General features: G+C 39.3%; 1 protein-coding gene across 2 annotated transcripts in view; it reads right to left on the bottom strand.

Annotated features, from left to right (window-relative positions):
• The window catches only part of caln1 (calneuron 1), an 89068-nt gene that overhangs the window by 41800 nt on the left and 33221 nt on the right, over positions 1-14047 (bottom strand). For both annotated transcript variants that reach the window (XM_007248651.4, XM_007248650.4), the window contains exon 4: positions 9625-9737. In XM_007248651.4, the coding sequence (XP_007248713.1) occupies positions 9625-9737 (113 nt within the window). The remainder of the gene's footprint in view (positions 1-9624; positions 9738-14047) is intronic.

Consider the following 14047-nt stretch of genomic DNA (forward strand, 5'->3'; position numbering starts at 1 on the left):
TCCCAAAAAAGGCTAATCACTTCATACATATCAAATCATACTGAATGCACAATATATGTTTTCACTCTCTTAACTTTACAACTTAGTACACAGCCAATATTCAGCCAGAGGTTAAGCAGTCTTTGGGTACAGTTCCTAATCCTGAACCAGTTGAGCATTTGTTTAAAGAAAAATACAAAAAAAGTTAAATAATACAAATTACTGATCTACTGAGTAGTTACGTGTTGATTCACAAGGCATTAACAGCAGTGGACCAAGGAGTGGACCAATCCGAAGTCATCCAGAGTGATTAGCTGAAATTTACCAATCATCATTGTCCTCAGCACCCATGAGAAAGATCAATACAGCAGGAAACTGTGGTCCAAGACCCTCCATTTACTGTCCATCGTCCATTTAAACCCCAGACAAGAGAGTAGTACATGAACGTTCCTTCTACAAACAGAAAAACACCATCAATATCATTCAAATAAATGCATTTACTGTTTTATTTTCTCAACAGAAGAAATTAAAATATTCAAACAGCCATGACAGCAGCAAACAAGCTGTTTGCAGCAGATCATAATGGCCACATTTTTGTTAATGTTTTATTGTTTTCAAAGTAATTGAATTGTACAGGAAAATAGCTCTTGAATCAATCTCAACAAACAAACAAACACATTGTTGTTAGCACACCAAAGAGAATAATTACCGGTGTTTTAAGCTCTAAAAGAGTCTATGAAATAAATACAGTTGTAAATACAGTCAATACAGACGTATAAGAAATGTTACATAGCTACAAGTCAATTCGATTTAAATATTCTACTGCTTTGTTCCACATTTTCAGTAAAATGTATATTTTGGGTTAAAATAATAGGACCCTCGTTCCATAAAACCTTTTTCCATTATATATATATTTTATACAATTAAACAAGGTGGCTGTGATGCTTTTAACAATGCCCACTTCTTCTTTTCCTAATAAGTGATTTCCAGAGCCTGAGCTCAAGGTAGCCCTCTGATGGTAAGAGAATGCCATGACAACAAAATCTACAAACTCAAATGTACAGCCTCATGAAAACATCCTCTGCCACTTATATACTGTATATTAAGACAGACACAAAACACCAACATCGTGGCACCTTCATGTTCATTGCTTGACCTGATACGTGTGACCAGCGTCAGTAAGTAAGAGGTGCCCTGGGCAGCGTGAGCAGTGAAGTGAGGCGGTGCAGGACGGAGCAGGCCTGATAGAGCCGAGCGGCGCAGCAAATAAATACTTAACGCCTGCATCTTCCAAGAAGCCTGGGGAGCCATTCATAAAACATAATTAAACCCACCAGCGTTGTGCCTTGTGCTGTGAGGAGACTCGCCCCGGCAGAGCTTTAGGAACTGGGCTCGTTTTCTGTGCTTTATGGAACGCTTAGGCTTTCAGTAAGGAATGTGTTTGGAGACCATTCATAGGTCTTGATCTGTACTGATACAATCAGGATCATAAATAATGACACACTCTTCATAATGTGGTCTCTGCACTGGACTTAAAGTAAAATAAATTAGATGTTTTTAATTGAAGTGTAGATTTTCAGGTTTAATTCAAGAGGTTGAACAAAAATATCCTATGAATTGTTTAGGAATTACAACCATTTATCTACAAAGCCTCCTCATTTCAGGGGCTCAAAAGTAATTGGACAAATTATCTCAAAAGCTATTTTACAGGCTGCGTTGGCTATTCCCTCATTAATCCATCATCAGTTAAGCAGTTAAAAGGTCTGAAATCTATTCGAATTTGGAAGCTCATCATTAGCCTTAAAAAAAAGAAGAAATCCATCAGATAGAGATAGTGGAGATGTTAGGAGTGACCAAATCAACACTTTAGAAACTTTCTGATAAAAAAAGTGTCCCGTGGTTGAGCTCAGGAACTCAAAAAGTCCTCAACATCAAGAGAAGACAAAAGAAGGGGATGTTCTCAGGATGTTCTCAAAAAAACCCTTTACAACATCCACCCAAGTGAAGAACACTCTACAGGAAGAAGGTGTATCAGTTTGTCAGTCTACTGTAAAGAGAAGACTTAATGAGAGCAAATACAGAGGGTTCAAATCATAAACAGTAAGACCAGATTAGACTTTGCCAAAAAAACATTTTAATAATCTAAAGAAGGCAGCCCAGTTCTGGAACAGAGTTCTTTGGACAAATAAAACAAATAAGATCAACCTGTACCAGAATTATGATGGGAAGAAGAAAGTATAAAGAAGGCTTGGAACGGCTCGAAACAGCGTGACACAAAGCTCGCCACGTCCTCTGTTAAACATGGTGGTGGTAGTATGATAGCATGGGCGTGCATGGCTTCCAGTGGCACTGGGTCACTAGTGTTTCTTAAAGATGTTACAGAAGACAGAAGCAGAAGGATGAATTCTGAAGTGTACAGGGATTAAGCGATGGCATGCCGAGCCCAAATCATGAAGGTTGTGTCAATGTCCAAATATTTATGATCCTAACTGCAGCCAATAAAAGTCTGACTGTGAGAGTACTGGCCTTGAGGAGAGTCTCCCGATCTTCTCCAATAAGCTCCCGTGTTTACTCAAGTGCCGTGCTGGGTGTACTGATGTTTACACAGCCGTTTCAGAGGGAGGACTCAGCAGAGCTCCTCCCAGAGTCTGGCTTGAAGGTTATTTGACTTTGTGATTAAAAAAAGATTTTTTTCAAATGCTTAGAATTTACAAAATCATTCACCTGACTCAATGTGTAATGAGTGAAGTTATTGAACATTTAAACTTACATACTGTACACTTTGTGGACCCCCAAGGTCACATTAACCTCACATTTTACACTCTGCACTCACCCACACGCTCACACACACTGGTGAGATGCAGCAGCCAATTGTGCACAACATACTCTTAACCAGAAACCAGCGTCCACATGGGGGACTGCATCTACAGTACTGTGCAAAAGTTTTAGATGCCTAAGCAAATCACACTAATTCATTTATCTAAGCAATACGAGTGCTTTTGCCTGAAAAAAGCACCACATTTGATTTGAACAGGTGCAAATAAACATAAACACAGTAAAAAATAACATTTTTGGGTAAAGTAGGTTGTATCCTGAGCCAAGCTGTAGACGAAAGTTTAGTTTCACATTTCTGCTGGATGCCCTCAGCCAGCATGTGTAAATGTTCAGTTCCGTCAGCAGCTCACTTGATTTAACACCAGAAAGATTTGATTTGTCAAACTAGGTGTTGTTATGTTGAGATGTGTTCAGGAAAACAGTGCTGTAAAAGCTCTACTTTTTGTAAATTTGCTGTTTGTATTTATGTGCTAATCACTAACTCACCGTGCCGCCCAAGAATTAACTGCATAATATAACGCAGATGCAAAACTTGCAACAAGTAAGTCATCTCTTGAAACTGTTGAAATGACCCAGATTTCTTAATTTCCTAAAGAATACTATACAATTAATACACTTAACGCTGATAACTACGTGTTTTGTAGCTTGCCATCAGCTGCCGGAGCCCTGAGAGAGCACAATTGGCCTCTATCTCCTCATCTCCCCATAGGGTGATGTCCATCAGCACAAGACGTCTGTGAGCTTATGTATCAGAACCGAGTCGCTTCGCTTTTCTCTGAGTACGCCGTGATGCTACTCGGAAATGCTACATCAGCAGCAGTTCGAAAAGAGGTGGTGGCTGACTACAAATGTATCGGAGGAGGCATGTACTAGCCTTCACCCTACTGGTGTTGGGGCATCACTAGTGATTGGGGGAGTCCTAATGAGTGGGTTGGGTAACCGTGGGGTGACCTAATGGCCGTGTAAAATTGGGGAGAAAATGGTATTTAAAAAAACAAAAATCGATATAACGACCATTTGCATAGCTTTAATCTAGAGACTATTAAATTTGATGATTCACTTACTGTTACTCAATGTATGAAGAGTAATTCTGTTTTATCAGCATTTATTTATTAGTAATCTACACAAAAATCCAGACATTTCAAAAAGGTTCACTTTCTTTTTTTGTTGTTGCAGCTGCAGCTCAGGAACATACAGCTATTTAAAGGAATGATGAAAAACAGGAAACAGACAAAGTACACCTGGCTGTTAGACAGACATATGTAGATTAATTAGAGGAAAGCAGTGACTAATGAGAGAGTGAGACTGAGGTTATCTAATAGAGCAGTTGTAGACGTTTTGATGAACTCAGTTGCAACATATGCTATTCTTCTATTTTTTTTTAAATCTATATTGATTAAAATTGATTGTACATCTAATTTACTTTAGCAGGCAGTTTAATCAGTAAACTAAAGTTAATGGTTTATCTGTATAATGTGGCTGTTCTTAGCTATAATATACATCCTTTCCTTTCAAAATGATTCAGAGCTAATCTGAATGTAAAAAGTTAAATAGCTAATTTAAGCTATTAAAGGAGAACTCTGGTGTAAAATGGACTTTTGGTTTAGTAAAACATGATTAAAATTACTTACCTTTGATGAATAGCACACCTCCGTTCTCCCACAGCATTCCAAGATCCAGACATTTCAACAGTTTATCCAAACATCCTTCAGATTGGGTGACACGGGGCATAATTTGCCCTGATAAATCGCTTTTCCACCGTTATCCAGCTCAAAGTAGCTCCACATCTCCTTGCTAGAATCCAGAGAGCCCTGACATTTAAAACGAGGCATTAATAACTTTAAAAGTTATTACTTTAAAACTTTAAAACCACTGTTTACATCCTCTAACGCTAGCTTCAGCTACATGCGTCGCCATATTTGTATTGATATGTCATAGACATGTATATGCATAGACTCCGCATAGCGTAGCAGCCGGCGTCAGGAGGCAGGCTATGCGGAGTCTATGTATATACATGTCTATGTTATTTTTAGTACAGTGATGGCGGCACTCTGAGCTTAAGCTAGCATTATGGGATGTAAACAGAGGTTTTTAATAAGCTTCTTGTTCACTTTTTAAGTTAATAATGCCTTGTTTTAATTGTCTGGGCTCTCCTGATTCTAGCAAGTAGGTGTAGAGCTACTTTTAGCCTTGTAAAACATAGGAAAATACGATTTATTGGGGCAAAATATGCCCCGGGTGTTTGGACAAACTGTTAAGATTTCTGGATCTCGAAACGCTGTGGGAGAACAGAGGTGTGCTATTCATCAAAGGTAAGTACTTTTTATCATGTTTTACTACAACAAAAGTCCATTTTACACTGGAGTTCTCCTTTAATTTTAGGTTCACTGTAGTTTAGTGCCTAACATTTACTAAAGGCCACCTGGATGTTCCATAATTCTTGTGGGAAAAGACCAAGCACACTCAACACCAACACTAAAACCTCATCTCAACTGTGAAGCACGGTGGAGGGAGGATCATGGTTTGTGGCTGTTTTAGCCATTGATGCTAGTTTGCACCTTTAATGTTTTATTCCTTTGTTGGGTTCATTAGTTCAGCTTGCTTTTATCACCTCAAGAAGAAATTACACCATTGAACATCTAATTAACTTTAGCACGTTAATCAGTAGAGCAAATGTTAAAAAGTTTTTCTCTATATGATGTGGCTGTAATTTCCTTTCTGTCCTTCCCAAATGATTCCGCTAGAAGCCCAGCAGCCACCTCTGGAGAAGGGCTGGGTTCATCTCAGATGTCGGCACCAAGATCTGAGCCTCGCACACGGAAACACAGTGTGGACTAAAAACACCCACCGGTCCCCCGGCACTCAGCGCACATCCAGACAGCGCTCTGGGGGGGAGGGGGGGGGTGGGAGCTTAGTCACTGCATGCTCTATTGTACATTACAGGAGAAATGAATGAGTCAGAGGACCCAGAAAATGTAAAGATGAGAGTCAATTGCTGACCTTAATCAGCTGGATCACGACTGGAATCATTGTGTTCTATAAGACCTGCTAACACCTCTTTACTTCTTTCTAAGATCAGACAAGATCCAAAAAAAAAGCATTGCGACTTTTGCTCTTTTATCATCATTTCTTCAGAAATAAAGGGTATAAAAAAAAAGAGTGTACCACTGGTTTGAATCCCGGTCATGCAGCTTGCCGTCAGCTGCCGGAGCCCTGAGAGAGCACAGTTCGCCTTGCTATTAAAGAACACCACTGTGAATAATTGCATTACGTCAACAAAGACCACTCAATAAAACACAGACCAAAACACTCAACTTATATAAGTAAATAAAACACCTCAATGAAGTAAAAGTAAAAGAATCTGATATAGTGTGCTGTCAAATCCACCATGCTCTTGAGGCTCATGAATAATAAAACAAAAATCACAAATTAGAAATCCATACATTTTATGCTCATGCCCTGATATCAGAATGCTATGTTTAGAGAAAAAAAAAATCCTCCAAATCCTTCTTCCACCTGTGAAGCCTTGCTGCCTTGAGGCCTGGGTGCATTACGTTGCAGTCATTGAAGAAATATTAAATTATATAGTGAAGCCAACATTTTACAGGGAAATAAAACAATATTGTGTGCTCTCAAATCCACAGTGATTCATGGAGTGAATTGTTTTCGTTAGCATGCAGCCCTAAGATGTAGTTTGTTTTTAATTCTTGTTTTATTTTTTTGTGTTTAACAAACATTACTTTGAAGTAGACATGATTTATGAAGACCAAGAACACTCCACACCAACACTACAGCCTCATCTGAACTGTGAAGCATGGTGGAGGGAGCATTGTGGTTTGGGGGTTTAGCTATAGCTGTTTCCCTAGCTTGCAGTTCTAGGGTATAGTTTGTTTTTAGCCTCTTCTCTTCTTTAATTTGCTTTTAAAGTCTCATTTTTGTGAGTTTCAACTTAATTTGAAGCTTTTATTTAATCATAACAAACCTCTTGTACATTTTAAGAAGAAGATAGCCACATCAAAGAAGCCCGTCAGCCGCAGCCCATCTTAATCCCACATTAAAAATTCCTTATTAATGACATTTTACCTCCACATTCATTAATAAATGTCTAAAAATAGATATCTCCTATGCTAAGTCAGACAGGCAGCAGGTGGAGAAGATCGCTCTGTCCTCTGCAGGTCTGTCAGCTGTTTGAATGGAGAGAACTGACATGTCCTGACAGCCCAACCAAGGTCGTGGCCAAGACCACACTAATACAACCAGACCCAGTACTGCTGTACTTCATCCTACCAGATAACATCAAACAGTCCTCCATCATGCTCTGGAGCTAAAGGTGCAGCAGCTACTACAGCCACTTATTCTATCCCAGCATGCTGCTACCAAACACATCCATCCATCACACAGCTTCAGCATCCTGGTCCCACCACGCCGGCAGGATTACACAGCTATAACTCCTATATCAGATTCCATTGTTGTGAAACCGGCACCGTTCTGGTTCCCAAACCTAATTTTGAACCGGTTCATATGCGTTTCCACCAACAAACGTAGGCACATTGTGACATCTGTGGGAGTGTCTGTTTGTACAGGAGCACCACTGCTGTGCAACGCCTTCTGTTGATGATGTATGATGTGATGTTTTGATGGTTGCACTGAAACTGGTACAAACTGAGATTGGTTCGCTGAAAAGCACCATGGTTCTTATACAGTAAGCTAGTGAACTAGTGATGGGATGATCCACTTTTTTCAGCTCAGATCTGATTCCGATATAAAACTAATATAAAACTGCAGATACGATACAAATACTGATAAAAGGGCTCTTTTAGTTTATTATTGGTACTATGATTAAGGTTACATAATGAGGCTGAAACAGACCACACAATAGTTTTCTTTCAAATTAAATATTTTATTTTTTTGTAAATATTTTTTAAAAAAGTTAAATATTAAATATGTTAAATATTAAATACAGGTTGCAATGGTTGCGCAGGAGACTTATTTTGACATGTAGCGTAGTGGAATATCTTCAGTGGCCAATGGCTAATCGTGTTTCCTAGCTTAATTAATCACTGTTTTTTTAAATAACAGATTTTTTAGTGCTGGTTAGGGTGGGTAGGATCTGTGGTTTGATATTCGGTGTGGATTATGGCTATACCTATTATATTCACAACAAAAAAAATGCAGCTGTTGGCCCGATGCTAGCTAGGCTAACAGACTGCAGATGTTAATGTGTTCATCCTTTGGTTGCTGATTTTACAAATATTACATGTAGGCGTTCTGCTGTTTGGCGTTTCCAAAGTGAAAACTCTCCAGACAATTGCCGTTTTTTTTGCAGACAAACAGCTAAAGTTTACTCAGTCAGCCGCAGACTGAAGCTGCTGGGGGTTCAGGGTAAACTGTGGAACTGGAATATGGATCAGTGAATCGCGTTAAAGGTACAGCAGGTTTATTGTCCAGCTCAAGCTGCGGACTGGAATATGGATCGGTAAGTGGATCGGCCGCGGTCACCCGATGTCCGATTCGTTAAATTACGTCAATATCAGCCCTGATACCAATATTGTATCGGATCAGTTCCATCTCTAGCCTGAACGGAACTGGTTCAAGAACCAGAGTTCTTTTGGTGGAAAAGCTCTGGCAGTGTTGGAACAACACAGGCACATCATTCATACACTAAATACTGTAAAACAGATCTTGATGACCATTTAGCCCCAAACATCTCCATATTAGCATGTTTGTGGAGATATGTACAGAACAGTGGCGATTGCTCTAAGACTGCAAGGGAAGCTCAGCTTCTCCTAAAATGTAAAAAAATAAGTGATTAAATATATACTGTTGTGTGTACATGTCACTGATTAAATATGCGCTACACCGCGCTGAACTTAGTTCAGAATCAGCTTCTTATCACCGGTAACGCCGCGGCTTTCCTCTCACTCATTCCCGCAGCTTCACAGTGCTGCTTTAAACAGTGCACAGACTTCAATAGCGGAGCAAAGCGCGCTGCGAAACGAGACGAGTCATTGGATAAATGCTGGGCTTTGTCCCGCCCATCGGACACTCAGCGTCTCTGGGGGTCTATGGAGCAGTGGGCTGGCCTCGGCCGGCCCGGACGCTCAGCTTCTGCATGATGATTGGATGATCTGTCTGAGGCGGAGTCCATTTTTGATTGACAGCAAAATGAGCGATCTTTTAGTGTAAAACTCCGTGATGGAAGCATTTTCATTGTGTTCTGAGTTGAACCTGAGACTTTCCTGATCCTTATAGCTGCATTTTCTTTATTAAAAACGACTAGCGACAAATCTAGCTTCTATTTCTGGTGCTTTTCTGTAGTTGCTTGTGTTTAGAGACTGACTTCTGTACTGTTGTCCCTGCCTCTTGATGAAACCATCTCAGGACATAAATGAACAGGGGCCAGTAGTAAGTATTGTGTTATCATTAAAAATAATTAAAATAATTTAAATTATTAAAGGGATTATTTAAAGAAATTAAAACTATGTAAAATAAATTTACGTGCATTTTTTCCTTTACCAACTTTAAAGATTTTGCGTAATGTTTTTTTACTGATCATTTTATGTTTATTCATGTCATAGCGTCTTTTTTTATGTAATTGTTCAATGTAAAGAATGGGTACCTTTTTGTTGTGTAGTGAAAACTTGAAAATAATGCCTTTTGTTTACAAAAAAAAAAAAATCTCAGGGAGAGTAGAATTTACGTATAAATAAAACTACATATGTTAAGATGTAGGCCGAAATTGAGCTTCCCCTCCTTAAAAGACCAGCATCCGCCACTGGTACAGAACAATCTCATGCTTTGGATGCTTACCTGCCAGAATATGCTATCTATCGTCTGTCCGAGGAAGCCTTCCCGTGTGTCGGAAGACAGAAGCTTGGGGCCCAGTATCGTCATAAACTCGTCAAAATCTACTTGTCCATCTCCTGCAAGAAGAAACAGAAACACAGAGACTGTTAATGGGTTTAATGTCTTTTAATGCATTGTTCCAACTGTTTCCCACAATTTAGCTAAACTGATTACCCCACTCACGCAGCTGCACTCTCCATATCACTAGTGATGCCCCAACACCAGGAGAGTAAAGTGTAGATAGAACATGCCTCCTCCCATACATGTTAAGTCAGACTCCACCTCTTTTCAAACTGCTGTTGATTCAGCATCACTGGGTAGCATTAGTGCTGGGTGGTTGATAGGGTATACCGTGTGTCAGTTTTTTCTCATACCCCTCATTCGCCATACCACTAGAGGCGCTGCGGAGCACTGTGTAGGATCACACAGTGTAGAACAGCGGCAGCAAACAAGCTCGCTGCGCTGGGACAGCTCACTAGATAATAATGCTAGCCAGTTAGCATAACAAGCTAACACACTGGAAGCTCAGCTTTGTGGAGCCGCATACCCCATGCTGTAACTCGATGCGCATCTTTCTGGAAATAAAACTACACAACGCGGACAGTCATGGTCCGCCTGGTCTTGTGACCCCCAAGACCTATACAAAAGCCCAGTCATACAAAAATATCTAAATAAATAATAATAATAATAATAATAAAAGTACCGTAATATACCATGAAACCGGCAGAATCTTGAAAAATGCATTTTTGGACACAAAGTAGCTTCACAGCACACTCGGAGGAAAGCGCAGCGACTCAGCTTTGATAAGTTAGCAAACAGATGCCTGTGCTGACTGACATCAACGTAGGAGTGATGCAGGGAGAGAGTGTCATCCACCCTCCATCCCTAGTAATAAAATGACTTCAATTCAAGATTTTAGTAGCGTTTTTATTGGCCCATTCTTAATTCTCTTTTTTTGCGACAACAGTGAACAACAGCCTCACTGTCAAAAAGTGAAAAACAGCACCACTGATAGTCTCAAATTCTCCAGTGACAGATCTGCAGTTTGCTTACATTGCATCTTGATGCCCAAACTGTGAGCATCTGTTTGCTGTTAAGACCCAATACAGTGTTGGACTGCAGCTTCTAAACTACTCTATTTGCACTGAAACCTCCTTTAATTTGCACTTAGCAATTTGCATAATCATTGAGATAAACATGAACAGCATGTGTTATTTTGCTCGTTCTAAAGATGCCATCCTCCCTAGACCCAGTTTTTTTAAACAGTGTGGACATTAATTTATAGGTTTTATATTTACTGAGTAAATGTTTCATAAATCAGGGCACAGTGTGTAATCCTAAATACAGTCCTCCCAAAAGAATTGGAACATTGAGGCAAATCTCTTTATTTCTGCTGAAAACATTTGGTTCTCACATTAAAATATAGATATTGTTTTACATTTCAGCTCTTATTTACAGGTATATTATGTGATACACAGTTTAGAAAATAGCACCTATTGTCTGTAGAAAAGATGTGACAGATGTGTCCTACATGGATCTAGCGCTGAGTGTCTGAACGCTCAGTTTCAAATTTGGGTTTTATCTGTGAAGACATTTGTCTGATGCATTGATGCATTATAGTTAGAGGAGTAACCAACATGAAATCCAGAGTGCGGTCTATGGGTGAAAAACAAGCAACTGTGAAGCTGAGAGAAGATGGAAAATCAGTCAGAGCAATTAGAGCACAAATATTGGCCACAGCCAGTACAACAGTTTGGAATGTCCTGAAGAAGAAAGTCGTCACTGGTGTACTACAGTAAATAGCTGTTGATGAACTGATAGACCAAGGAAAACCACAGCAGATGATGAGAGAAACATTGTGTTGAGTGCTATAAAAAAGACCCGAAAACAACTGTTAGTAACATCAGCAACAACCACCAGAGGACAGGAGTGACAGTACCACAATCTACTGTTCAATAAAGACTTTATGAACAAAAGTACAGAGGCTTCTCCAAAAGATGCAAACCATTATTAGCAAGGTAAAGAGAAAGACCATGCTGGATTTTGCCAAGAAGTACAGTGAAAAGCCTGTGGACTGATTATTGACTGATGAGACAAAGATTAACTTTTACTAGTGTGATGGAAAGTCTAATGTTTGGAGAAAGGATCTGCTTATGATTCCAATCATGCCAGCTCATCTGTGAAACACAGTGGAGGAAGTGTCATGATCCAAACACTTTGGATGGATGTCCAAACAGAACTGCATAATCTTGCTTTCCTTTATGGTAACAAAAATAATACATTAAACAAACGGATTTAAAATAAAGTGTAATTTATTGACTTTCTCATTCATACATACTCTTTAAGAAATACTGGTATTTTTGGTGATGACATAAAATTTGGACTGTCAAATTAATGTTGAGTAATCACAGCTTTTCTTGATTTCAACACCACAACTGCATTACTTAGCCTCCTTAATTTCTTACATCCCTAGGTTTGATGGCCTCCTACAGCCTACAACATAGAGTCAGCTAATCACAATACTGTATGAGCTATAATTTTAAATAAGGCAGCATAAGTGGAGAGATTACACACTGACTGTGAGGGTCAGAAACTGGGAAACTGGGGGGGAAACCAAGTATGGAAAAGGCTGGTTTATATCTGATGCTGTACAAAAACCACAACCGTCTGCACGGCTGAAATTATGTCAAAACGCTCTGTTTTAGCAAAAATGAAGGGTTTGGCTTCTCTGTTTCAATACGTTTGGATGGGACTGTACCTATTAATGTATTTTTACATAAATCAGAAAAAAATAATCAAATCAACAGACTATATGCACTGTCATATGCAGAGCTATAAGAAGGTGTCTATTAACCACCGCAGACAGTGTTATTTACTGCAGGCTATTATGTACTGAGAATTTTCTACGGGGATCTTAAGTAGGGACCTTAAACTCAAGTGCTGCCCCTCACTCCCTCACTCTAGCTGAATGAATCATCACCGGAAGAGGTAAAGCCGAATAAACTGAGACTTGAGTTGCTTTTTTAAATGTCACGGCAGCATCTTCCTCCTCTTCCTTCTCCTCTACCTCCTCCTCCTCTTCCTCCTTCGCTGACGCTGACCTGACCGACACGGCCAGTTCTCTGAAGCGAGTCCCTGTCCTGCCTCATGTCTCACAGTTACCGGAAGATCAGAAGATGAGTCAACTGCACTCAATTTAACTCCATTCCAGAGCTGTAAAGCCCTCACCCATCTGATTACACTGACTGATCAAATTCAGCTAATGTTTACTGACTGCCAAAGACCATCGCCAAAGTGCTGAGACCTTTAACTGGCAGATAGATGGATGGTCTCGCTGTGTCTTATCAATTTATCAAGAAGGCAAGTTGCCAATATAACACAAAATGCAGTTTTTAAATGAAGTTTTTTTACAAAAAACAAACAAAAGTAGCCAATATCCAAAGAAATTCAGGAACAAATGAGAAAGAAAGCTATTGAGATCTATCAGTCTGGAAAATGTTAAAAAGCCATTTCTTAAGTTTTGGGACTCCGGCAAACCACAGTGAGAGCCATTATCCACAAACAGCGAAAACGTGAAACAGTGGTAAACCTTCCCAGGAGTGGCCGGCCAACCAAAGTTACCCCAAGAGCACAGGAATGACTCATCCAAGATGTCACAAAAGACCGCACATCGTCATCCAAAGAACTGCAGGCCTCACTTGCCTTAGTTAAGGCCAGCATTCATATCTCATGACCACCATAAGAAAGATACTGGGCAAAAATGGCTTGCATGGCATAGTGCCAAGACAAAAATCACTGTAATTAACAACCAATTGTGGTAAATAACACAACATTTTGTATCGGGGCCTCGCTGGCAAGTATGAGTATCAGTACATCAGCATGGTATAGGGATCGACACCAGTAATGGGATCTGTATTTATGCATCCCTAGTAACAAAAGTATACAAATGAAACCAAAAAAATCCTAAAAAGCAGTGTGAATATTTATTTACTAACTCCATTACTAATTATTCTACCAATATTTAATTCAATGGTGTTCTTTACCTGTAATGGGTAATGATTCAGTTAGGATATTACACTCGTTTTTCATAAAAAAAATAAATGTTCACTACTTTCTTACTTTTGAAAGACCTACCAACATATAAAACACAATAGTTTTACATAACATTGAAACATAATATTGCAATTTAGTATTTGTTTTTGCAGGGAGTGGTTGCAAATATGTGAGATGAACCATTTTTATATTATATGTTGATTACACTAATTAAGGCAAGCAGAAGAAATTGTTAAATAAGAAATCTTTAAACTTTAAAATGGGTCAATTTGACCCAGAACATAACAGGAGGTTTAAATAGCAAAATAGTTTTGAGCCGCGCAAGGTGTACTTT

This window comes from Astyanax mexicanus, chromosome 18 (genome assembly GCF_023375975.1).
Source record: "Astyanax mexicanus isolate ESR-SI-001 chromosome 18, AstMex3_surface, whole genome shotgun sequence".
NCBI lineage: Eukaryota > Metazoa > Chordata > Actinopteri > Characiformes > Acestrorhamphidae > Astyanax > Astyanax mexicanus.